Source organism: Podarcis vaucheri (assembly GCF_965113315.1).
Source record: "Podarcis vaucheri genome assembly, chromosome: 7".
Taxonomy (NCBI): domain Eukaryota; kingdom Metazoa; phylum Chordata; class Lepidosauria; order Squamata; family Lacertidae; genus Podarcis; species Podarcis vaucheri.
In genome coordinates, this window is record NC_138765.1 from 33,925,276 (window position 1) to 33,951,822 (window position 26,547).

Consider the following 26,547-nt stretch of genomic DNA (forward strand, 5'->3'; position numbering starts at 1 on the left):
TGTACAGCTGCTTCCTGTTTTCTTATATTGGGAAGAGAAGCATCCTTTTGTGGGCTCACTATGTGGCAGAGGTGCTGCCTTTCCAATTGTTCCATTCCTGTTGTTGTCATTTAGTCGTTTCCGACTCTTTGTGACCCCATGGACCAGAGCACACCAGGCACTTCTGTCTTCCACGTTCCATTCCTGACAGAATAGTTAAAGCAGGAGCAACAATCTAGTGCCCTCCAGGTGCTTCTGGACTACAACTCCCATCATCCTTCACCATTGCCAATGCTTACTAGAGCAAATGGGACATCTAGAGGGCACCAGGTCTCCAGTCCTGAGCCACTGGAGAGTTTTGATCCATGTAGCTTGGTAAATAAAGTGTGAATCAGTAGACCCAGGAACCACTCAAAGATTAACCTATAACATATCTGCAGTTCTGCTAACCATGCCAGATGGGGGCAGAAGGCAGGGGGAGGGAGCGCCATCTGGAGCTAGTACAACAACCATAACTGATGTCATCATGTGACAGGAGTGGGGTCAACTCAAGATCCAATGGATTGCCTTCTCCCTATGCCTGGAATGCTCCATTTGGCAAATGAAAGGGAGAGCTCTGCCCTGGTGGATCGACACTTCTGCTCAATCCATGCACAAACCAACCTGGCACAAAGAGAGTTTGGATTGCTCTATTACTGTTTTAAGGTTTTTCTGTCGTAACCCAATACTGAAGATTTAACGTGAGCTTAAAATGGGGTGGCCCACCTCCAGCATCCCTGTTTGCCAACTCCACTTCTGATCTTTGCATATGGAGTGACACTGGGGGACATTGGGGGTGAGTCTTGAATGCCCCCCATATTAAGCCCCCACATGTTTAACCAGATACTTGTATAAGGGTTACCCTTCTTCTGAAGTGTTAGGAAGATCAGATGAGGATGGGTCCCTGTCCCTTAACACAAGCATGAAAGGGGAAACTTTGGAAGAAATACAGCTTGTCAGATGTGGGGTAAGAAGTTGATCCAGCAGAATGTCCCTCCTCTTCAGAACAATTCAAACTAAATGACTTTGGTGTAGTTTTGTATATAATGTGTGGTTGGAGAGGGCTAAAATGCTGTCCCATTTTACTGCACCATTGCAGGCCATGCAATTGTAAGGGAGAATTTAAGCAATTCTCAAGGTGTGGCCTTACTTCTGCCAAGGTTATTCTGAGAGGCGGCCTGTTGACAGCCACCACTTTTCCTCTCCAGAATCCCCTTTGGTATGATGGTATATGAAAATGTGGGGCTGTTCTGGGCATTTGGGGTTGAAAGTGAATAGCGGTTATTGGGAGCCTACTGTGAGGTGGAGGAGGGGCATAAAGGTGGGTGTGCGGCTGGCACTTATCTATCGGCCTAACATTTGCATTTTTGCTCCCCTCCCCACATGCGGACAGCTCCATGTGGTGGCCATCTGACCTCTCCAAGTGGAATGATCTTGTCTCCTGGCTGGCCTGGATTCTACAAGGATTCTCTGAACTGCGCGTGGGTCATAGAAGCTCAACCAGGATACCCTATCAAAATTACATTTGACAGGTGAGTGCTATTATGATTTATTCCAACCAAATCACTTTCAAAATGCAAAAATAAATTTTAGAATAAACTAAAACAGTGTGGTTGCCAGATACATGAGAACTGTGGCAAGCTTGAGATCCTTGGAATGTTCTGTTTCAAATGAACTTTCACCCCTTTAAGAACATACAAAGCTTCCTTATACCAAGTCAGACCATAGTTCCATTTAGGTCAGTCTTGTCTACACTGGCAGACAGTGGTTCTCTGGCATTTCAAATGGGTTTCTTTCGCTGCCCAACCTGGAGATGCCAGGGATCAAGCCTGGTATGGGGTGGGTGGGTGGGTGAACACCTGCCTTTTGTGGGGTTGGAATGCAGCCTATTGTACAGGATTTGTATCTGTGGGTCCTCCCACTTTCGTCTTTGGCCCTTGCCCCTACTGGCACACAGGCCCCAGAAAGCGGCTCACGAGGCTCCATCAGCTGAAAAATATTCTGCAGCCCTGGTTTAAAAGAAAGGGACGGGCAAATGGGGATGCAGGGAGTTGTTGTTTTTACAGGCAGTTCTCTCGCCCCATTGCAGATTTAAAACGGAGGTGAATTATGACACACTGGAAGTGCGCGATGGCAAGTCCTACTCGTCACCCTTGATAGGCGTCTATGACGGCACTCAGGTCCCCCAGTTCCTCATTAGCACCAGCAACTTCCTTTACCTCCTCTTCACAACTGACAAGAGCCACTCTGATGTCGGCTTTCAAATCCGCTATGAAAGTAAGTCAGGAAATGCAGGCAATTACGCCCTCACCAGTGTCATAAAATTATTCCTTTTAGCTGTCTGGAGTATGCTCCCCCCTTCATCTTCTTTGCTTGGTTTGCACTATTGATACCAAATGTTAGAAGACCTTGAAATTCTTTAGTGTCAGTCACAGCCTGTATATGGGGGACTCAGAAATGAAGCTTGGTGTAGGGTGGGGACTTAGTGCTGAATGGAAATGAGAGTGTGATGGAGGCTTCCAGGTAATATTTTGTAGATTCTTTGGCTCCTGGGTCCAGTCATGTGGTGATGATATCATCCTTCATCATAGTTTTCTAGATCAGTCTTCCTTAGCCAGATGCCCTCCTTTTTTTTCTTTTTTGGACTACAATTCCCATCATCCCTGACCATTGGCCATGTCAGCTGGGATGATGGGAAGCTGTAGTTCATAATATCTGGTGAGTTCCAGGCTGGGGAAAACTGATTCCAAACCAGATTCAGTCTATATTATTTTGAGGATGTCAAGTAAGCATCTCACAAAAATAATCTGTCCTGCTCAAATTTACATCAGGAACGATCCATCTCTCACTAGCTGGCTCCCCTCTTTGATTTAAGTTTCAACACTCCCCAACAAACAAGAGAAACATTTTGCAGAAACTTGAAATGAAATGTCAGGACAGCTTTATATATAAACCTATATCTAAAGATGTTGGAGAATTTTGGCAGAAACAGAAATGAAAGAATGAAATTTCCAATGTTTGCTTCTGGAGCAGAATTCAACCCAACAAATATGATAATAGAGTTTTAAAACTGGTAGGGACCCCAAGAGTCATTTAGGTCAACCCCCTGAAATGCAGGAATTGCAGCAAATAAAATTCACAATTATTGTTGTTTTCAGTCCTTAAACGCTATGCAATGATATGTAACTGATCACTTCTCGCACCCCAATTTGTATTGTGTTTCCCTTGCATAGTTTCAGGCCTTTTTTCCATTGCCTGTTACATTACCAGGTCAGAATGAAAGCAACCTCATATCCAAAGTGCACCCTGTCCCCTTAAAGATCAGCTGGCAGCCCAACATAATGCAAAAGTAAATCCATTGAGTTTAATGGGATTTAATTCCAAGTAAATGTACAGAGGATTGCAGCCCAAGACAGAGTCCTAAAATCATTACCTATTGACAGAGCCAGCCCGCCCATGACACAGGGTGTAAGCTCCCACCTCAAGTGGCGGAAGTGCAAGAGGCAGCACTCTGCCCATCCCAGCACTTCCACCTACCAGAAGGAGGGGTTCCAGCATGTAGCATTTCTGCTCATATTCCCTACCCTCAGATGGAAAAGCCGAGAGAACAGCCATACTTTGAGAAGGACCCAGGTTCCCGCCAAGTACTGTGGAACTGGGGTGCAGCAGGGCAGCCCAGGAGGCAGCAATCCCTATTTTGCTTCAGGTGGTGAAACAGGGTGGGCCATCCCTCCTTATTGTGCAGAGTTATGTCTATCTCGTGAGGTGTGATTCTCTCCCCACCCCCACTTCTGCTTTCAAATACCTTGAAGCTGAGTCAATGTGATAAGCAAGTAAATTTAAGACAATGTGATATCCAATTAAACTTAAGTGTTTCTCTTATTTTGTTATCACTCTAGTATTTTTGGGTTGTAAAGTTGCTTATAAATCTGCAAATAAATAAGTATAAATGTAGCATTTAATGCTTTCAATGGCCAAATATGTGCCCAGGACCAGCAGCCAAACCTCTCCCTCTGTGTTCTTTGCAGCGGTAAAGCTCCAATCGGACCACTGCCTGGACCCAGGGATTCCTGTCAGTGGGCAACGACATGGGGACGATTTCTATGTGGGGGCCTTGGTGACCTTCAGCTGTGACGCAGGCTACACCTTGAGTGACAGTGAAGCTTTGGAGTGCGAACCTAATTTTCAGTGGAGCAGGCCTCTTCCTAGCTGTGAGGGTAAGAGCTGAGTGTTGAAAAGCTAAAAAGTCTGGGCTTAAAGAATAGTAACAACAGAGCACTACACTATTGGCCCCATCCATCCTTCTCTCCTGCTCTCCATGAAGTAAAATGACTCATAGCCTTGTTTCCAAAATAGCTTCTATGTTTCTCTTATCTTTTGCTGTTTTCTTTATTCCGCTTGTTACCATAACCAATTCTTATTTATGTAAACCTTAGGGAATTAGGATTATCTAATTCAAGTATGCTGACTCTTTAGGGGATGAGGCCAGGGTTCAGAGTGGATCAGAGTATTGCTGTCAGGCCCAGTCATGGATTATACATACTAAACCAGAAGCACTTGCATCAGAGAAGGTGCCAGCACTCTGTTGACTCTCTGTTGCTTTCCTCTCTGACTGGGAGGCCACAAAACAACAAAATGATCAGTAGAAGCAGTTAAGAGCAGGTTTTAAAACATTGAAAAAAAATTAAATTAAATGATGAGCTAAAAACAGATTAAAACACCGGCCAGCTTTCTGCATACCTGGGTAGACATGTGTAAACAAAACAAAAAAATGTTTTTAGCAGGTGCTGAAAAGAGTGCAGAGAAGGTGCCTGCCTAATATGAATCGAAAATTGGGGTGAGTGGACACTTTAAAACCTCATGAAAGTAAGGTGGAAGTAAACCAAAATTAACTGAGAAAGGATAGAAAAACAGGGCAGCGTCAGGGGCCACCTATGAGATCGCCTTACCCCACATGTGCCCACACAACGACTTCAGTCAGTGGAACAATTCAAGCAGGTGCCTTCAGTACTGCTAAATTGTCATAAAGGCTGTCCAACAGCATCAGGCTGCCTAGCCCAAGCAAGACTGAAAACCAGGCAGCAGCTGGGAAGGTGCTTGGGTCTTTGCTAAGCAACTGCTCCTCCCTCCCCACCTCTGAGAGCTCTGGCTTTTAATGTCTCCTCTTCTTCCCTTGCTTGATCACAGCTCTCTGTGGAGGCTACATCCGTGGTTCCAGTGGCACCGTGCTTTCTCCAGGCTTCCCGGATTTCTACCCCAACAATTTGAACTGCACTTGGATTATAGAAGCTTCTCACGGCAAAGGTAACTCACATGACATGCTCCCACCTTTTGTCCCACAGGCGGTGGAAAGAAAGGATCTAGCTTTGTGGGTCTCCAGTTGATCCTCAGAGCAGGGAGGTGTCCCTCCACCACATTTTCTGAAGTTACCATGAAGTGGAAAGACTAAAAACTTACTTTGGAGTAACATGATCCAAAAGGTACACCCCTCTGTGGTTTAAGTCCCAGCACAGCCTACTGCCTACTTCTGCAGTATGGAAATACTAATAAAACAATGCTGTTGTAATAGTTCTCAGATAATGTATTGGCTTTGAAATGCACTGTAGCAATTATAAATATGGTGATACTGGTAGTACCTCTGTGAATGATAAAACTGAAAGGATAGTAGTTTCCCTTGTATTATGAGAAAATGAAGGGATGTACTCAAAGACAGCATGAAGCAAGGAGCTCTATACCTGCTCCCTGTCTTTTGTGGCATGCCCCTCAATCAAGAACCAAACTCTCTCCTATTTCCTAGTTCCTCAGTTTGTCACCGTGCTGAAGTGGAATGGAATGTGGAACTGCAATAGATAGGCAGGCATTTCCTGCTTTTTTTAATTTTTGCAATCTTCCAACACTGTTTTCATGACCTCCTCGCTGCTTTGCTTCTAATCATCTTTCCCCTGTGATGGGGTGCAGTCCTGGGCTACATAACCTCCGCCACACCCTTTCCCCTGTACCCCTCTGGCTGTGGTATTAATCTGCTGCAGGCCACACTAGCACACCCTGCCCTCAATGCAGTTCCTCAGCTGCACAGGATTTGCTGGTTCCTCTGCTAATTCATGCTGATTTGGGACAAAGTTGGGACTTGAAGAAATGCTGCTGCAAACAGCCAGATTTTTAAAAGGGGAAAGAGAGAGGAAATCAGGCACATAAGTGCACATTAATTTTGAGCTGCATTCAGCAGCTCTGCTCTTTGAGTTCTGCTAGATACCAGCACAATGGGAGCCACTATCAATCAGTTCTGTGATGCCAATTGTATTAAGGCAGATAAACCAGTCACTGAAAAGCGCAACGCATTAGTGCAGGCGTTACACACTGTGCAAGGTACCCCACAGAGCAGGAGCAATCCACTCTTCATTAATCCACTCAGCCCTGGATTCTCTCTTCTGATGAGAGGCTTCCCATTATCCTACTGCTATGCTTAACGTGCAGCACACAGAGCCTGACACTCTCCCGTAAGATGTAATTCGTGCAGCTCCTTGTTTTCCTGAAGATCAAAGAGCGGCTTCCGACCACCCTACGTGGGCAGTGTCTGCAAGCCGTGTGGGGCCATGTGATGTGGATCCCAGGACACCTTTGCTTGAAATTGTTCATTTTGGGAAAGGCTGTGGGGCCTTTTGTATCAGCCTTAGGGGGCCAGAGTGAATTATGAATAGTGGAGCCGATATGGTTGGTGTAAGCTGTCATATCCCAAGGATCATTCAAAAGCCCTTGGGAGGCAGATGGAATCAGAAGCTCACAAAGGGGGCAGGAACTGGCAGTGCAGGCAAGAGTCCAGTTTGTTACTCAAATCCAGGAGCACAAACGCAGGATAAATATTGAAGGCAGTCAGATACAGAGTTTTCAGGACCTTGGACAGGTCAATAGAAAGCTGATCACTTGTTCCAAGGACATCTGAGCTCAAAACTGACCCAAAGCAGCTTTCCATGGCCCCAAAACCATCCCTGACTTGGGAGAGGAGGACCTTTAAGGGCCAGTCCTTGATCCTGAATCCAAGTACTCTTTCACCTATCCACCTGCCCTCATCTGGAGCACTACCTGCATTGAAGAGCAGGAACTGGAGTCCATGACATACCTAGCAGGGAAGGTTCTCATCCCATGGGAAAGTTTGGCTTAAGCAGTTTCTGGGCTGTCCTTGTTCAAGGGTCTTGTGCCTTTTGGTACCTTCCAGTGCATGAGTCTGTGCTAAGGAGTATAAAGGCCCACCAGAATTGGGAAGGGGCAGCTCACCTTAATCCGGGGGTGTGGAACCTGTGACCCTCAAACTGTTGTTGGCTTCCTATTCCCATGAGCCACAGGTAGAATGGCCAGTGGTCTTGGATGATGAAAGTTATAGCCTGACCACATCTGGAGGGCCACAGGTTCCCCATCCCTGCCTGAATCCCATTGTTAGGGCAGAGCAGATCATACCATGAAGTGCAGCAATCAGAAGGTCCTGCTCTGTTGACAGGGCCATGGGAGAAAGCCAGTCTCCTGGAATTATTCATATCAGGCCAGCTAATCCTGAAGCTTTGTACTGCCAGACAATCTGTCAGAGCTGAGCTGCAGGCAGCCATTGAGTAGGAGCCAGGAGTTCACACCAAGGTCAGAGACGGGTGTCGAGAGGGAAAGCAGAATCCAGTAGCAAGAGGCCAGCAATGATGATTGCTGCTCAGGCAATGTCTCAGCCTGAAGAGGTAGGTTTTATTAGTCCCTCTTGTTGAGGAGAGCCAGGCCCTGGGGGGAGGGGCAGGATAGAGAGAATGTGGGAAGTTCACTTGGACCTCACCCATGAAGAGGGTGAAATAAAGTACAATGTTGCTGGGGGTTTTTTTTCAAAACAATCAGAACATTTCCCCCACTCCCAATGTAATAATACGGGTCAGTGTTTCACCCAGTTGCAGAAGTAATTTCGGTGTTTGAGTTTTCCCCACAGCTCCATTTGCTGGGCTGTTGACATGAGGATCTGTCCATTGGCCTGTTGTTCCACCAGCAAACTTAATCAACATTTAGTCCAATACACTCCATCCCTCCTCTCCTCTGCTGATTGACTGATAGCTCCATTGACCTGTCCTCCAGCCAGGCTGTCACCCCAAGGGACAGCAAGGGACGCTTCCTGGCTCTGCCACAACTCTTGACTTTGTATCTGATGTGTTTATTAGTTGATGAAACATGATCCCAGATGTGGGAGAAATCCTGCTATTTGCAAGGGACTTTTTCTGCTTTTCTCTTCCAGCTTTTGAGACATTCAGTTCTTATTCAATCATTGTACTCATCAATTCACCCGGGACACAAAGGGGGTGGGTGGGAAGAGGGGTGGGCTATGTAGTCTCTCCTCCCATGCTGTAAATGTCAGCCTCCTTCCCTCTAGTGTTTCTGCATGCAGTACAGATGTCTGTGGGCACGAGGCCTCTGTTCACACGGATGCACTTGCTAAGGCTTCCATGCAGTTGCAGCTGGTGGGCCTTCGTGACATTCTCTCTTCTGTTTTCAATAGTGTGTGCTGCTGCCGATTACTTTTTAAAAAAGTGTTTATTGAGTTTTCAGAAATAACAAAACCTGCCTATCTAGATGTGCTTGTTTTCCTGCGAAAATAATGTGATTTTGACAAACAATGCAGTGAGAAGGAATTAGTGCAGGGTGGGGCTTTTAGCCTTCAGGCGGATTCTCAGAGCCTTAAAAGGGGCCAGAGATACACTAGCCAATCTGGATGCACAGACTCATTCTAGTACCTGGAAATGCTTTACCTACTAGGGAGATATTAAAAACTGCAATCCTGCCTGCTCACCATACAGGGGAGCTGTGCACCAACCTCCACAGGCTTCCACTGCCCAGTTTTTGACACAGAGGCAGGTATTCTCCTTTTCCCCTCTGAGTCTGAAGAAGGCTCTAACACATACATCCCCTCCCCTCCCGCACACATTTCCCTAGGGCCATAGTCTTGCTTTTTTGACTTGGGGTTTTTACCTGCTTGCTTAGTCTTTCTGTCTCCCCGTCTCCCCCCACCCACCCACCCAGCTTGACTTGCACAGACTGTCAGAGAGGTTTGATGTCTCATGGTCTCCGGGAGGTACAGCAGAATCATGCCCATTTGCATATCAAGGATCTTGACGTCTCTGATCCAACCTTGCAAATGTAGCCATGGCTGCCTTTGAAAACTAAGAAAGCAAACTCTCCTTCTTACCAACCTAAAGCTAGGCACGGTGCTTTCTGTTATCCATTGGAATTAAGTTGCTAGCCTTTTAAATCCTGTGCTATCAAAGCTTTGAGGCTGCCAGCTTTTCTTCCTATACATGGTTGCTTTACAGTTAGCTGCCCCCTCCTCCTTGCTACCGCTGAATGTTTTTTTGATCACAAAGGTCCCCAGGCACTGATCAATCCCTAAGAAGGAATGCAGCCCTTCACAGGGAGCCACTATTGGAAGACAGAACACTGTTGGTTTCAACTCAATATGATAAGAAACAGGTTTTTATCCCCAGGCAAGGAATCTTCACCCTTAAGTAGTGTTCTGCTTTGAGTGATGTCCTCAGCAATAGGGGAGGCAAGGCCATGTAGCACCCTGGACAGCTCCATGCAGGGCTCTGGCTGGAAGCTTCATGACCGCAGAGCTCAGAGGTTGCTTCAGCAGGGATCATCCTCAAAACTGAGCTTTCAACAGGAGTTGCAACTCTCAGTTACTAGCTCATCTGCCTTTGATGAAAAGAGCCTCTTCATTTGCAAGGGCCCAGTTTCCTTTAATAGTCCTTGACTTTAATGGAGCAGAGGAGAATGTGGTTTCACTAAGACTTCAGAACTGGAGTCTTCTGTTAGTGGAGGACAACATAGCAAGCTGGTGGTACTGGCACAAGGGCTCCTCTTCCAGATGTGCTTTTAGTTTGTTATGTATATCTGGGGCTGGCCATGATGACAGTTTCAAAGCTGAATGCGTCATTAATATCAGACAGGAAGAAGCCACATGATTAGCTGGGCCTAGGTGATTCAGACACTTGGCGCAGCCAAATGGAAACCCCACTTCACCGGAAAGCAGTTCTCCAAATTGATTGGCAAGGTGAATCAGTGGAAGCAGATAATTAAGTAGTATTACCCTAAAATAGGGGTCATGGCTCTCACTCAAGTGGCTTTTTCTTAAGGATCAGAAAAATTAATACATTGATCTATTAGCAATTAATTCATGGAGCTTCCATTTTCATAGGTAGTATACCTTTGAATACCAGGTAACATAAGAGAATTGACAAGGGCAGGCTATAGCTTTCATACCTCGTGAGCTTCCCAAAACCATCTGGCTGGCAACAGTTAAAATGATGGCTGAAATCGACCCTTGGCATCTTGATCCCCCAAGTCAATTATAAGCATGAAGTTCTTGCAAAGGAGTGATTGGAGAATAGCATAGAATAGATGCATTCTTGTAGGGCTCGGACAGGACAATTATTCATCAAAGGTTCCTAGTCCTCATGGCTATATATTACCTCCAGAATGAGAGGCAATATGCCACTGAATACCACCTGTTGAGGGGCAAACAGCAGGACAGCTCTATGCCATTGGCTATACCACATTGTTAATGAAGAGAGAGCTGAACCACAAGTTCTAGTTTGGATAGCATGCTAATATTGGCTTAGCACAGTGTGGTATGGGAGTAAAAAAAGAGAGAGAGACCAGGAAGGTGCAAAGTATTTGCAAGCTCCTCTCCCAGAGCCTACATTTTCACACTGTCCTCGTAAGCCATAACTTTCTTTTGCAAGCTTCTGCTTTAACACTGGTAGCCTCCACCCACAACTGCTGCTTCTCTCCCTTTCCCAATCCCAAGTCACATATTTTGCAGTGACTGAGGTACCATCATAATACTCCCTAGCCTATCAGATCCTGCTGCACAGTGTTGTCAGTGAGGGTAAATGTGGGCAATATGAGTAAGAGCAATGCTTCCTAGAGCAGTCATGCAGGTGATCCAAGCCAGTCAGATATAGAGTGAATATGAGGATGTCGCTGTACTGCATAACCAATCAGATATTTCTACATGGTACCATGGAGGGCACCGACAACAACTGACAATCTCAGTATGCAGATGGATAATTCTTAAGGAGCGTTGGGGCGGGGGAGATGTATTTGGCACAGTTGATCATTTTTTGTACCGACCGTGAGTGGCTTTGGCTCAGTCCAAGTTTTTACTCATGTTTTAGCACCGTAGAGATAAGACTTTCCCCCATGTTCGCCTCCCAGCTGTGATTCTCTGTGCTTTTAATCTCTTTTCTGTGTGGCCAAGAGAACTTATCTGCATTATGGACTAATGAGCTGTAAAATTACAGTTTAAAAATAAATCTATTTTTAAGACATTAAAATGCATCAGAAAGAAAGAAAGAAATCCCAGTATATTTGTAAGAGATTAGATAGCTCAGAATCCAGCTCGACCAATTTGTCTGGCAGGACCCAGGTTTGCTAAGAATAAAAAGCAAAGCTCAGTTCCAGCAAGGAATGTTGGACCTGTTTTTAATGCCAGTGGTCGCTCTCTGAACATGTGAAATATAAGTAAATAAAGAAGGGAATGCCTTGGGTCATGCGCAGAGTACTTTTGTCTCCACCCTTCACCACAGTGTATGTTCAGAATGATGTACCTTACAGTATTGTTCAGTTGTTACTTCCCTGTATATCACTTAATGACAAGCTGCTAAGTGTGTCAGCCAACTCCACAGCCCTGGTGTGTGACCAGAATGCCCTTTTCAGCATGCTTTGATCTGGGATGAACTGGTGTTTAAGGGAATAACCTGCAAATCAGGACATCCCTAGTTCAAATGTTGATATGACCCTAAACTCACTCAGGGCCTTAGGCAAGCCGCAATCTCTCCCTGAGCCTCCCAACTACAGGATTGTTGTAAGAATGAGTGATATAATGTATGTAAACAGTTGTGAAACATTACTGATTATGTTTCAATCATGCATCTCAGGTGCCATGATGATGCACTGGCAACATCATAGAGCATTTCTTCCAGCAGCCTTTGAGCTCAGGGACCTCTCTCTATGGGGTTTCCCAAAGAGAAGCACACTGCCTGATCCACGGCAAATTTACCCAGAAAGAAGTCTCACTTCGTTTAATTCTAGAGATGTCAAGAGGATTTTTCTAGATCCAATACACTGAATGCAATTCCCACCCCCCAACGCCATTCGCAAAAGCGGATGCAAATTTGCATATGTTGTTTGCCGTGTGTGCATTTCTAACCTTTTTCACAGATGGCTGGAAGGCCCCAAAATATGTCAGCAACTACATGCAAATAACGTGTCTGACAGACTGAATCCCAGGAGGTGAAGCTTTCCCCCATAACTGTACCTCCATACTAAAAATAAAAAAGGCTTCGTCTGTTGAATTTCTGCCTGGCGCACAGCTATTAAAGGCACAAGGCCAGGCATGGCATTTGCCATATTCAAAGGTGGCAGGCGTATATGTCAAAAGAGATTTCAGATTTACAGCAACTAAGGTTCAGATGGCCGTGCTTGGATAAATTGAAGCATAAATTGTTAAAAAGCAAACAGTGTATCCTAAGAGCATTTGTAGTGGTTATTTATTTATAATGCGTAATTACAGCGATGTTATGAGCATGGGTCAAACAGCCACCCTTCCCTTTGCTTTGCTTTGCTTTGCTTTGCTTTGCTTTTTTTCTCCTTTTTCTAGCAAAAAATAAAATAAAATAAAAAATCTGAGCCTTTGAAATGGTCATACTCACTTAGGCATTTATACCAGCAGCACCAATCCACCCCCCAAGGAGCCCCTTGTTTTTCCCAGGGGTGGGAAAGCAGTAAATCACTCCTCCCACATTACTGCTATAATCTGCTTAATATCTCCCCAGCTGCCTCACCCCCCCCCCAAAAAAAAAAAAAAACAACCCAATATGACATGAGACCAGACCAGATAAAAACACTGAACTATACTGCAGGGGGGTTTTTTTCTCTCAGCCCTCCATCAGCAACACTGCACAGGGCTGATGCAACCAACGCTTTCTCAACCCCAGCTGCCTCTGCTTGCAACATGGAGGTCCTAATGGTGGGCTTTATTTGCATTAGAATGTTTTTTAAAAAAATGTTTGCACACTCAGAACAGAAGTAAAATTGAACCTCGGTTGGAAAGAGCATGTATTCCTGTATGTGCTGCCACCTTTTGCTTTCTCTACCAGGGAAGATAAAAACACAGCTTCTGTCTGTGGAGTCCCTTCACAGGGAGCCAGACAACCTCTTTTCTAATGTCTACTTCTAAAGTCATAGAGTGACACATGCATCAAGGCAGACCAAAATATAGCCTTCAAAAAAGGAGTCAGGGAGTCTGAACTCTAAAGATGGGACTTCCTGGGTAAGGCCTAGAGACTTGCTTTTTTAAAAAAAGACCTTTTTAGGAAAGAAGTGAGAATGAAATCTCAGAGTCAGAGCCATCTTCTGACTCTGGGTCCAGTGCAGTACCGCTTCTCCACTGTACCTCCGCTCAAGCCCCAAGGCTTTTACCTACATACAAATCCCACCCCCGACAAAGCACAGCTGCATCCGGGTTCAGGGCTCTGTGTGAGCTGTGATTCCACACATGAGTGTAGAAAAGGAGTGCAGGTTCCACATGATGTTATATAAAGTGCATAGTTCATGAGTATCTCACTATTATCGTTTGCTATTTGTTTAGAAGTCAAGTTTCTAATCTGTATGACTGAAAGCAAAAAGTGAGAAAGTGATTCCACACATGAGTGTAGAAAAGGAGTGCAGGTTCCACATGATGTTATATAAAGTGCATGGTTCATGAGTATCTCACTATTATTGTTTGCTATTTGTTTAGAAGTCAAGTTTCTAATCTGTATGACTGAAAGCAAAAAGTGAGAAAGTGATTCCACACATGAGTGTAGAAAAGGAGTGCAGGTTCCACATGATGTTATATAAAGTGCATGGTTCATGAGTATCTCACTATTATCGTTTGCTATTTGTTTAGAAGTCAAGTTTCTAATCTGTATGACTGAAAGCAAAAAGTGAGAAAGTGATTCCACACATGAGTGTAGAAAAGGAGTGCAGGTTCCACATGATGTTATATAAAGTGCATGGTTCATGAGTATCTCACTATTATCGTTTGCTATTTGTTTAGAAGTCAAGTTTCTAATCTGTATGACTGAAAGCAAAAAGTGAGAAAGGCCCCTAAATAAGGAACAAACAGGATGAAATGTCCCCATTTATTTTTATTTTTGTTATTTATTAACTTTATTGCAGGCGCTGCTCCAATCAAATCAGCAGCTCCAACCTGCAGATGCCTTAACTTCCTTTACATATCCCCGATATCCCATTTAGGTTTCCAGTGTTTGAGGCCAGCTCCTTGTCCTGTTCCATAATAAGAATAAAATATGCAAAACAGTAAAATAGAAAAGCAAACTTTCCTTAGACTGCCTTGGCTGTCGTCTTTTTGGAGTGAAAAGCTGCTTCTTTGAAAAACGCTGAGTGCCATAGAACTCAGTGGCTCAGTCAATGGTGAATTCTAATGCTGCTGCTGCTCAACCATGTTTCTCGATGCATATCTTTGAACTGGGGTGCCTCCCTGCATTTGTGTCACTCCACAGGTGTCTTCTTCACCTTCCACACCTTCCACTTGGAGAGTGGCCATGATTACCTGCTGATCACGGAGAATGGCAGCTTCAGCCAGCCACTGAAGCAGCTCACTGGCTCCCACCTGCCTGCTCCTTTCAGCGCTGGCCTCTTCGGGAACTTCTCCGCTCAAATCCGCTTCATTTCAGACTTCTCCATTTCTTATGAGGGCTTCAACATCACCTTTTCAGGTAGGCACTGTTTTTCCTTTAAAACAAGGGTAGCTAACCTACAGCATTTATCCACCTTCCTAAATATTTTGATGTGGCTGTCTGACACACACACACACACACGGCCTTTTCTGCTTCCTCCTCAACTACACAATCCTTACAACTTTATTTTTTTTTTGTGTGTGTGTGTGTCCAAAATGCCTCCAGTCACCAAAAATCAGGCAACTAATCTTTCAAAGGAACATTTGTTGCCCCTGCAGCTCTGACGTGACATGAAGGAGTTAAGTTAAGAGCTCAGGAAGCAGGAAAAGCCTTGTGGGAATGGGCAATGTTGGATCCTTATGGAGAATAAAGCAATGTGCTCTACATGGGGCTGCCCTTGAATTGTGGGAGAAGAAAAACTCTTGGCTTGCTCAGTAATGCCATGCCTGCTTTTTGTTTGTCTGTCAGAATATGACCTAGAGCCTTGTGACGAGCCAGAAGTGCCGGTCTACAGCATCCGCAAGGGCCTTCAGTTTGGTGTGGGGGATGTCTTAACCTTCTCCTGCTTCCCTGGGTACCGGCTGGAGGGCATCTCTCGCATTACCTGCCTGGGCGGTAGACGGCGTGTGTGGAGTTCGCCTCTGCCAAGGTGTGTTGGTAGGTGGTCACGTGCTTTAATTTTGCTTGGGCAATCTACCATGTCATAATGTTACACAGGCAAATAGCTAGTTCTCTGTGGGGTTGTGGGCTTTCTCAGTGCCAACAAGCAGGAAGCATTGGAGGGACAAGGTAGGGCAAGGCAAGTGAAAGACATATAGGAGGATCTGTCTTGCATTCTGTTGCACCACCCACGTGTGGAGTTTCTCTGACAACAGGGAGCTGGAACATGTGCAGAGGAAGGTGACCAAGATGATCAAGGGTCTGGAAACCAAGCTTTATGAGGAATGGGTAAGCTTAGCCTGGAAAAGAGGAGTCTGAGACAGGGTATGATAGCCATCTTCAAATAGCTAATGGTCTGTCACATGGAAGATGGAGCAAGCTTGTGTTCTCCTGCCCTGGAGGGTAGAATCCAAACCAATGGCTTCAAGTTACAAGAAAGGAGATTCCAACTAAACATTAGGAAGAACTTTCTGACAGCAAGAGCTGTCAGAAAGTGGAATGGACTCCCTTGGAAGGTGGTAGATTTTCCATCAAATGTTTTAAGCAGAGGTTATGCACATCTGTGATGTATGCTTTAGCTGAGATTCCTGCATTGGAAGGGGTTGGTCTAGATGACCCTCAGGATCCCTTCTACAATTCTATGTATCTATGGACAAGCAAAGACCTGGAGAAAGCTGGGTCGTCACATGCAGTTAAAAACATTAGAACAGCTTTCCATCTGCACTGTCATTCTTCCTAAGCGTAGGCAAGTGAAATCAGGACTTGGAAAGCATAGGTAGCTCCAACCATGGTGGCAAAACTCAGCGAATTCTTGTGATCAAATCCTGACTTAATAATCCAGAACATTGAACAAGTGGTGTGCACCTGGTCCAAGCCCCTTTCTGGAAGATTCGTTCCTTCCATCGTGGAAGCAGGTGAACAAGCCAGAGCTTTATCGGAGCTGCCTGTTCTGTGCGAACCTAAAAACTATGGTTAATGGTCTTCAATAGAGCTCTTTTTTTCCAAATGAAGGGCTTCGTTATCTAATAATCAATTCTCTGGGTGTCACAAACCTGTGGTGGGCAGGATCAGAGGCAAAAGATGGGTGAGACTAGAGGCTGAAATGAGTGTAGCAAAATATGTGGGCTACTTTCTACAGGAGGCTACAATCCAGCCACACAGTTCTTCTCCTTCCACAGCTCTGGTGTTTTCCTGCTCATTAATTGAGGCCTATTCAATTGTTAGTTTGCTTATCTGCAACAGACTCTGACTTCAGACACAATAGCCTCTGGATTCCCCTCCCTTCCATCCTTTTGCTCAGTACAGCTAAGTCTTTTCAAAATGCTAGTAGTTAGCTCTCAGTGGGAGGTTAGCCAGTTTCCCCACATCTTTTTTTGTTAACGATCAGCTAACAATGGATTTGTTCAAGGGGCTTCTTTGCCTGTACTTAAATAGGAAGGGGGGGATCCACACTCCCCACCCCCCTCAGCGAATTGCAGCAGCAAAATTGCAGCCTGTAAAGGCATTAGACATTATTATAGCCAGCTCTGCTTCTACTCAAGTTTTGGCTCTTGTCTCCGCACCAGCCACCCCACATTCAATGGCAGCACCTGCCACTTTCAGCTCAGCTATGGCAGATCTTCCCAGTTGGCCAGCTTCTCCTGCATCTCAGAGCCAGATCAGGTAGGCCCATGAATTCCCCTCCTCCTGGAAGTACTCTAGTTACAGGTGATGTTACAATGGAAGGTCAGCAGGAGGCTCTGCTCTTGCTTTGGTTGAGGAGTGCTCACTACACAGGGAGAGGAGGACAACAGAATATCTCCCTGATGAAGGAGAGCAAGCAGTTCACCAGCTCAATATCTCACAGGGGAAATTTTCCTCAGCTGAATTTAGAGGAATTTCCTCATTCCCTGGAAACCTCTCTCAGAGCTAAGGTGTTCATGCAGCTCACTCTAGCATGAATCTGGTGTTTCAACCTCATTACTCAACTGTCCAAAAGCAGCCTCTACTTCAGAAGACAGCATTATTAATTCCTGAATTTCCTCCAGATATACTGCACCTTCTCAAGGAGGCTCTATTAGCAGATCTAGCTAAGGAAGTATTTTTTCCCTCAACTACCTCTCAGTCTCCAGGTGTTCTTCACCAACAATCTCTATTTGCTGCCCCCACTCCTCCACTTTTATGAGGCAGCCTAGAGTGTGACCTTCATGCAGGGGTCCTGGTCCCACCTCAGGTGCTCTGTTTCCCCTGAAGACCTTGACTCATATCATCATCATGATGATGAATGCAGTGATGAATCAATACCATGTCTACTAGGTATAAGTAGAGCAATTAGGCGACTGAGACCCCTGTAGACATGCCAAAACATTTACTGTGAGCACTGGAAAATATGTGTGAATGTATCTGTGGACTGTTCAGGACCTGGAGGTTTTCTTTTGCTGAAGATCCATTTTCCTGAATTAAATATGCTGAAGTGCTCCCTCGGTAATTTTGCCACTCTCAATAATCAGGAGCCTAATGAGTTCCATAAAGACACATGTGCTAATTGCACTTCTTAAAAGGTTGTGTTACACCAGATGCTAGCAATCCCTGGGTTGGCTGTAACATTGGGTGACTGTAGGAGACTTGCACAGGGCTGCACATTGAAACAGGCAATGAAATGCTTTGCCTGCAGCAAGTGACAGATGCGGATCTCTGTTCCCACTTTGGTATATGCCTTCCACAACCTGGTGCTCTCAAAGCATTTTGGACTACAGTTCCCATCAGCACAACTCTTCCTGAGGCCCTGGAACATCAATGCCAATCAGAGGTAACAATTCTGAGTCGCATAGTCTGACCTGGAAGAAGGAGGTGTCTTCCTATGCTTTCAATGGTGAAACTGTGGGGAACTCTCAGGACCACTGTCTTTCTGTTGCCTTCCTTGGTCACCTTGGCTGTTTGCAAGGGAATATTGAGGTTGGCTTTGCTTTTACTAGAGCTGGGGGATATGACTGGTTGGATATTTCAGTCAAGGTGAGGTTGTTTCCAGTCCCTCTGCTGGGCAGCAGACTGGTCTGCTATAACTCTGAGTGCTATAACTTTGAGTCCTGAGTTCCTCAATGTGTGTGTCATGGCCAGAAGGAGTTAAATGGTGTTATGGGAACTTCCCTGTAGAAGCCAGTTCTGAAACATGCAAATGCTGTGTGCATCAGTCTCCTTTCTGTGTTCCCAACCTCCTCATGTTAAATGAAGTCTGCAGGTCTAGTTACAGGTAGGTAGCCATGTTGGTCTGCCGTAGTCGATACAAAATAATAATAATAAAAATCCTTAGAGACCAACTAAGTTTGGTTTTGGTATGAGCTTTCGTGTGCATGCACACTTCTTCAGATACAAGTGTGCATGCACACAAAAGCTCATACCAAAAACAAACTTAGTTGGTCTCTAAGGTGCTACTGGAAGGGGAAAAAATATTTTGTTTTGAGGTCTGCAGGGTTGGGTTTTTTGTTCTTGTTTTTTACTCACACTTGCCTGAGCTCAAATGGAAACCTTCTCATGAGCAAATACTGTGCTTTATCAGTATCCTTTGCATAGATAGTTCTGCCTCTGTTCAAGTAAACACAAGAACCCGCTGCAGATCTCCCCCACTCAGTGGGGACGTTCGGCACAGGGTTCGCATGTGCACTTCTTCCACTGGGTTTTCATGCTCAGGGAAGTGCCTGAACGTGCCCTTGCTTACTTTAAAATGTGGTAAGCTGGTCCTCTTGGGAATGGAGGAAACACCATCCCTGCTTACCCTGCTGTGCGTGGGATCCTGAACTACTTCTCCAAAGTCTTGCCCCAATGGCACTGCTTTCTTTTCTGTGGTTCATGGGAGTTTTAGCGTGTGCTTGTGTTGGATCTAGAATTCTGTGTATGTGTGTAGATAGGAGAATTTGTGCAGATTCCAACCCAGATAGGGAACATATCAAAGGTGTGTGTGCTCACGCTTTATACTAGTGGCCTGTTCCGGAAATATTAAAACCCAACCACTCTGCATCTCTCTGTAGCTGAATGCGGCTCCTCTGTAACTGGCACTCAAGGCGTCCTGCTGTCCCCAAACTACCCTCTGAACTACAACAACAACCACGAATGTATCTACTCCATCCAGACACAGCCAGGGAAAGGAATTCAACTCAAAGCCAGGACTTTCAGCCTGGAGGCCCGGGATGTCTTGAAGGTAATGGCTAATTATTTGGTGGGCAGATGAAAGGCTTATGATGAGGAAAAACCACTCATCTCCAAATGGATTAATCCTGAGCAGAATTTGCAACCCTGCCAAGCAGAAACCAGCTGTCAGAGTACAATTGCTTCCCAAATGTTGACAGCCTAGATTTTCTCAAACTTTTGTCAGAGAAAACATCTTCAAAATGGTGGTTGATGTTTCAATGAAAAGTTTTTGGGAAAGCATATCTGCCTCTTTGAGGGGACGGGATGATGTTGGTGACTAGGCTTTGGGTTTCTGTCTTTCTCCCCAAAGTGCTTATTTCATTTCATATTTTTTTATAAAGTGCTTAGTACTAAGGACTCATATTTACTTCCATTTGCCCTGCCTCTTTCATCTGGGAAAGTGAGTTTTCTTTGTATTGCCATTTGTTCTAGTTTAATGCCAAAGAGCTAAATCCTCTTCAGTACACTGATTCACAATATACAATACTTTCCTTGGATTTGGGGTGAGGAGTGGGACAGGGATGGCTTATTACGAGGTGGTTTACCACACAGGGAAATACAGAACACCTTTAACACGACCTGAGGTCCCGGGCACTCTTTTTCCTTTGTTTCCACCTTACATGTCCATCTTTCTCTTCCCCTCTCATTCTCTTCCTGTCTCCTTTCTCCTCTTTTGCCTCTCCCTTTCTGCTTCTTAACAGACCAAACAAAACCCTCCAACAGAAAAATAATGTATCCACCAGGGGAGTTCCAGTGAACACTATCTAATACACTTCTGGGCCATTCACTGCAGCTTTTCATTGATTTATCAGTTTGATTGATTGGATGAAACTTTTTATTTGACTGAAAAGCCGCCTCCCTCCCAGTTAATCAGGCAATACCCTTTTTATGCAAACATTTTATACATGCATTTAATTGTGCTGTTTTAGTACTGACATGTTTGCTGATATGGAAGGGCAGAATATGAATTTAATAAATAATAATATAAGCAGCAGCAGCTTCTCATTTCACCCTTATCCCAGAAAGAATGTCCCTTTTAATATTGTGATTCCTGTAAGATATATTTATTTCCTCAATCATATGCAAATTTATGCTAATTTAACAAATAATCTGATTAGTCCATTAAAATGCCATTAATTGGGTGATGAGGGGTATCATTTCCACCCCCCATGGTGACAACCAATTTCCCACAAAAAGAGTGGGGCATTGTAGGAACTCTGCACTAGACACAGCTTAGCAGAACTTTAAAAACCTCTGGGAAATCTCACTTCTCTTCTAGCAACCCCTGAAAACCACCAAAAATATCTCCCATTTCACAATTAATGGGACTAAGAAATTGGGGAGGGCCATCAGTGTTTATAGGTAAGAAAAGCAGAAAATGAGCAGAATTATTATCCAGAAGGAGACATTGGGTCAAGACAATGCAAAGGTTGGGGGTGGACAGAATTGTGGGGAGGAGCCCATCCTCAGTTGCAGTTCTTTTTCCCTTTTCCAGATCTATGATGGCAACAATAACTCTGCCCGCCTCCTGGGCACCTTCAGCCGGACAGAGATGTTGGGCCTCAGTGTCAACAGCACCTCCAGCTCCATGTGGCTCGAATTCATCTCAGATGGCAACAGCACAAGTCAAGGATTCGAACTGCAATTTTCTAGTAAGTCCATAGACAACCTTGCTGTGACACAAGGCATAAAAGCTGGGTCATCATCGTGTGGGACTCCTACATTTCTTGCAGAGGCAGGAAACTGATTCCAGCCAGTGGACCACATGTCTTGTTCCCTAAACACTGTAGGACATTTTGACAGGTATGGGGGGCTGCCCACTAGGTACATTCAACTAGCAGCCTGATGTTCCAGCCTCTGAACACAGCCCCTAGTTCCCATGAAGTCCCCCCCCCAGTGTTATTTTGTAGTGCTTTCTCTCAATATGTGATCCCAAGCACATCTTGGGATCTTTTAACACCTGGAATAGCAACAAAGCTTCTGGCCATAGTTCTTCCCCTTGCCGGCCTTGGCTTCAGCCTTGCTTGAGTTAGCTAACAAATAGGAATGGGGCTCTTCCCCCTGGGGAGAAGCTGGTTAATACACTCTGGTTATTTTGCCTGTATCCTGACTTAAGCACAGGACAACTTATTAGGCAGAGCTAACATGGTTGAGGCTGCTGATCAGTGAAGCAGCATTGCACTTGGAGCTGAGAAATGTGTGGTTTAGTGGGTAATGCAGCCTGTGCTTTGGGAGCAGATTTTCTTCTCTCTTGAAAGCAGCTGTGAGGAACCAGAAGGCTGCATTTGAGAGCTTGTAGGTCACATTCAGCTCAAGGCCTGCCAGTTGCCCATCACTATTTTGGGGTTTTCAGCAAATAGCAAGGTTGTGTGATGTGGTGGATCACCAATGCTTTATTTTCTAAAATAGGAGATGGTTACACAGAAATTGGCCCTGGAAGTCCTGTCACCTACTCCAGATCTATTGCTGTTGCAATATTTATGTACTCAGCTGCAAACTCTTCTTTATTATTACTTGCCTGTTACTGCTTTTCTTTTCTTTGGACCACATCAGTGAAACTGAGAGAGGAGTCTTGTTGTCTGGGCAGCCCAGGACTTCCATACACACTGCCCAGGAATGTTCCCTGGGGAGGTTGGTTTGGTGCTGCTAAGACAGTGGTTGGACTTCACTCACAAAGGTGCCCTCCATTGTCCCTTGAGACAGACGAATGCCGACTATACTTATTCCTTTTGCTTGTTAGTTATCATTATGCCTTCAGTGGTTCAATCCTGGCAAGGTTATGGTGCTGAGATCCTGGGAACACTCAGATTATTGATTTATTATTAATTGAATTTACACCTAACGCTTTCTCCCAAAGTAGCCCACCAAATCCCTGGGTAAACTGGAATGTTGTCAAATTCCTTTTAAAATTAAATAATGATGGAGAGAGATGCTCTTTACTATGGAGAACATTCTGCAAATGTGGAACCACTACTGAAAAGGCCCTGTCATGGGTCAGTGGCAATTGGGCAGGCCCTGGTGATAGTTCCACCAACAAAGCCTCATCTGCCAGTGGAAGTTGCAGTTGTGAGCAGGTTCTGCTGATGCAGTGGCATGGATTGGGCCAGGCAAGGTCTCCAAAATAACAAGTTTCTTCTCTCTTCTGCTTTGAGGTTTTGAGCTGATCAAGTGTGAGGACCCTGGCATCCCGCAGTTTGGCTACAAAGTCCACGACGAGGGGCACTTTGCAGGCAGCTCGGTCTCTTTCAACTGCGACCCCGGCTACACGCTGCGAGGGAGCCGGGTGCTGGCTTGCTTGACTGGGGAGCGGCGAGCCTGGGATCAGCCACTCCCCATCTGCGTAGGTATGACTCCTCCCTTTGGTGTGACCATCCACTCACTTGGGTCACTTTTAGCATGACTGCTGTGGGGCCATTGTCTGAGGAGCTGGATGATTTTGACAGTGGTGGCTGGTGCCATTTGGGGCTTCTGCAGTGGAAGGCAAGGAGCCCAGACAGTAGGTGGAGGAAGAGCTAATGACAAGCGGAGCCAATTAATTTTAGCTTTGTCTCTGTTCTCCCTACTGAGTTCTGCAAGGTCTGCACCTGGGACTAAGGAGCAGGGGGGAGTTGATCAGTAGAGCCATCTCCTGTATTGGTTGTCAGTAGGAAGGCAGGCAGATAAGGAACGTCTGTATGGCAACACCCCTTTATGAACCAGTCTCCACTGAATTCAGAACAAGGGTAGCCAGTGATGTTTTAGACTACAGCTCTCAGAATCCCTGACCATTGGAGTTGTACTTCAGAACATCTGGAGGACACCAAGCTGATCTGCCCCTCATTTAGAACAACGACTTGCCCACTTCAAAACAGTTCTACAGATGACCTGTCCTGAGTGTCAGGGTCTCTGAGGTTCACATGTTTTTGCTTGGCTATCAGAGTAGGGCCTCCTGATAGAACCTTCTTCAGCTTAGTCTGCTGAACTCGTGGAGTTTGAACTGCAGAGCAACATTTCCAAGTCTGGATTTGAGTGCCGCTCTGACACTCAGTCTGAAATCAGCTCTGAATGAGCCAAGTGCAATAGGAGCTGAGCACCAGCTCTAATAGTGGGAACCAATCAATGGAAGGGCTGTTCCAGAAGATTTACTCACTTGTGCTTCATCCAGTTCAGTTTTAAATGCTGGCAGTAGTTTTAATTGCTGCTGTTTCCATTCCAGGTTTCACACCAGCCATTTTCCAATAACCTTCAGGTTAACTAGCCAATCAATAGGAGCGGGGCTGTTTGTCTCCTTGAGTATACAATGAGGATATAAATCAAGCCCTCCACTTGTTGCAATATCTTGTTTTAATAGTTTGGCTACATCTGTCCACATAAGAAAATCTGTCCTTTTAGTTTCCAGCCACACAGGAGAGGAATTAGTGTCCGTTCATTTGTGTACTTGTTGATTATCAGTATGATAATCATTGCTGAATTTGAATGAAATTTACTTCTTCATCTGTTTAGAGGACACTAACTTGTTCGTTGGACATATCTTCAGGGCTGGGGGTTGTTTCTTCATAGAATCATAGAACTGCAGCTTTGGAAGGAACCATGAGGGTCATCTAGTCCAACCCCATTTGGAAGGTTTCCATTGTGAGCCACAGAGGGCCACTTTTTGCATAGACTTTCTCAAGTGATTTTTTGTATTGGTGAGTGGATTAAAAATTGAACAAAAGTGCAGCTTCAGTCTCCATCCACCATGGTATCTGGCATGCAAGCGGTGGTAAGCACTCTGTGGTGAACATCTTCACAGCCTCAGCTGGCTCAGTCCTTCCTCCCCTTGGGACAAGTGCTGCAATCACCTTGTGCTTCAGATTTGTCTACCTGGTTCAATGGAAGACAAAGATAATTCATAGTTTGAAAGGGTGTTTTTTTTAAAAAAAAAAACAACAAAACCCAGATAATAAATAAGGGTTACATAGAAATCTGCCTTCTGCCATCAGACCACTGCCCTGTCTAGTTCAGTACTGTGGACAGTGACTAGCAGTAGCTGATGAGGGTTTCAAGCAGAATCTGTCCTAGCACTAATTGGGGACACTCAGGACTGAATATCTGAACTTTTAGATGCAAAGCATGTGCTCTTCCACTAAGCTGCAGCCCTTCTCTTTAGAAGATTGTCCTCACTCCGAATGAAGTGGAGGCAGAGGACGGTGGCCCCCTGAATATGGGGGGTTCAGCCTTCTACCCACAAATATTGAGGGGGTGAAGCCCCTTCTCCCCCCTATAGTTGGTGCCCCTGTTCTCTATTATCACCTCCCTTGTATTTTTGTCTATGTACTGTATGCAGTTACTATGATCTCTTGCCTCTTGAACTCAAAGGGTTATGGGGGGGGGGAGTTGCCAAAGACTACTAAGCAAATGGCATGCAGAGCAGCAATGGAACCCCGGTGTTGCTATTTTTCAGCGGAGTGTGGGGGCAGTATCAAAGATGAGCCTTCGGGAAGGATCCTGTCTCCAGGCTACCCAACACCCTATGACCACAACCTCAACTGTGTCTGGACTATTGAAGCAGAAGCTGGTTGCACAATAGGGTGAGTTCATGGAAGAAAAGCGCTTCTTCACACCAAATTCTGCTCCCATAAAAGGCATTGATGACCACCAACTTGGGTGGCTTTAAAAGAGGATTAGAGGTATACATGGGGGAGAAGGAGACAATCAGTGGCTACCAGCCACAATGGCTATGTTCTAACTCCCCTGTTGGAGATGCCATGCCTCCCAGTACCAGTTGCTGGGCTTCATAAGCAGGGAGAGAATGGTGCTGCATTCAGGTCTTGCTTGTGGGCATCTGGTTGGCCACTGTGAGATTAGGATGCTGGACTAGATGGATTTTTAGCCTGATTCAGCAACATGGCTTTTATTAATTATAGAGATGGAATAGACTAGATTTGCACTTCCGTAAAACAGGCTGACGATGTGAGATAGGGCAACCCGCTCAACTCCCCTTCCCATGTCCCCTGGTGATCTAAATCACATCATGCTATATGCAGGGAACAGGTGCCCCTGTGTAGACCTGTTTGTGATCTGCAATTAAACATAAATAAATAGAGGAAAAGGCCTGTGCCAAAATAACCCAAAATCTCTGGCAAGAGTAGCTGGGTTGTGCAATGTGTGTGAATTATGCAAATTGACCATATTTGCATGATTTCTCTTACTTTGCATAATTTATTTTGCAATGTTTACTATTTTGCATAGGCAGAAGGTTAAAAAATAGGACCTCAAGCTTCATAATCAGTAAATTAATCAACTATTTTGTTTCTAAAAAATCTAGTTGATTAATCAGTGGCGGGTGGGCTAGCTTTAATCATAGAGGCAGAGAGTTAATGCTATACCTATTGATTCTTTTGAGGTTAGTTTCATCTTTGTGCCTGTTGCTGTAACAGGCACTGTGAAAATAAAATAAAAAGGTACCAGATTCCCAACCCCACAAAAAACTGGTTGTCATGATGGGTGGCATGCAACTAAGTTTTATTCAGAGAGGACCCACTGAAATGAATAGACCTAAGTCGTGTTCATTAATTTCAGTAGGTCTACTCTGAAAAGAGTCCTTCCATCCAGGCACCAATCAGTTTTATATATTCTGCAGAGTTTATAGCAAGGATTACTTCTGGAAAGATCTATGTTCCCAACTGCAGTGTCTGCAGCCCAGAGGCTGAACATACTCTAAATTGTGATTCTGGCCTAGGCGGTACTGTAAGGTTACCAGATTTTTTTCAATGAACCCGGGGACACTTTTCAACTTCAATGGATTTTGTATGGGGATTGATTTGTAAATCCGGGAACTGTCACTGGGAAACGGGGACGTCTGGTAACCTTACGCTACTGGCAAAAGGAAGTTTTTGAGTGCCCCAAACAGGAATTCAAAATACCAAACAGAGGTTTGAGCAAAGAATGCTGAATCCTTACTTGTCTGCCCTCCCGTAATTTC

The 26,547-nt window shown here is 45.0% G+C and overlaps 1 protein-coding gene across 12 annotated transcripts in view; it reads left to right on the top strand.

Moving 5' to 3' along the window:
* The window catches only part of CSMD2 (CUB and Sushi multiple domains 2), a 492,929-nt gene that overhangs the window by 350,793 nt on the left and 115,589 nt on the right, over positions 1-26,547 (top strand). For all 12 annotated transcript variants that reach the window (XM_082233181.1, XM_082233177.1, XM_082233182.1 and 9 more), the window contains 10 exons: positions 1,412-1,550; positions 2,108-2,295; positions 4,047-4,235; positions 5,206-5,322; positions 14,604-14,819; positions 15,249-15,437; positions 19,445-19,614; positions 21,100-21,256; positions 22,757-22,948; positions 25,027-25,153. In XM_082233181.1, coding sequence (XP_082089307.1) covers positions 1,412-1,550; positions 2,108-2,295; positions 4,047-4,235; positions 5,206-5,322; positions 14,604-14,819; positions 15,249-15,437; positions 19,445-19,614; positions 21,100-21,256; positions 22,757-22,948; positions 25,027-25,153 — 1,684 coding nt within the window. The remainder of the gene's footprint in view (positions 1-1,411; positions 1,551-2,107; positions 2,296-4,046; positions 4,236-5,205; positions 5,323-14,603; positions 14,820-15,248; positions 15,438-19,444; positions 19,615-21,099; positions 21,257-22,756; positions 22,949-25,026; positions 25,154-26,547) is intronic.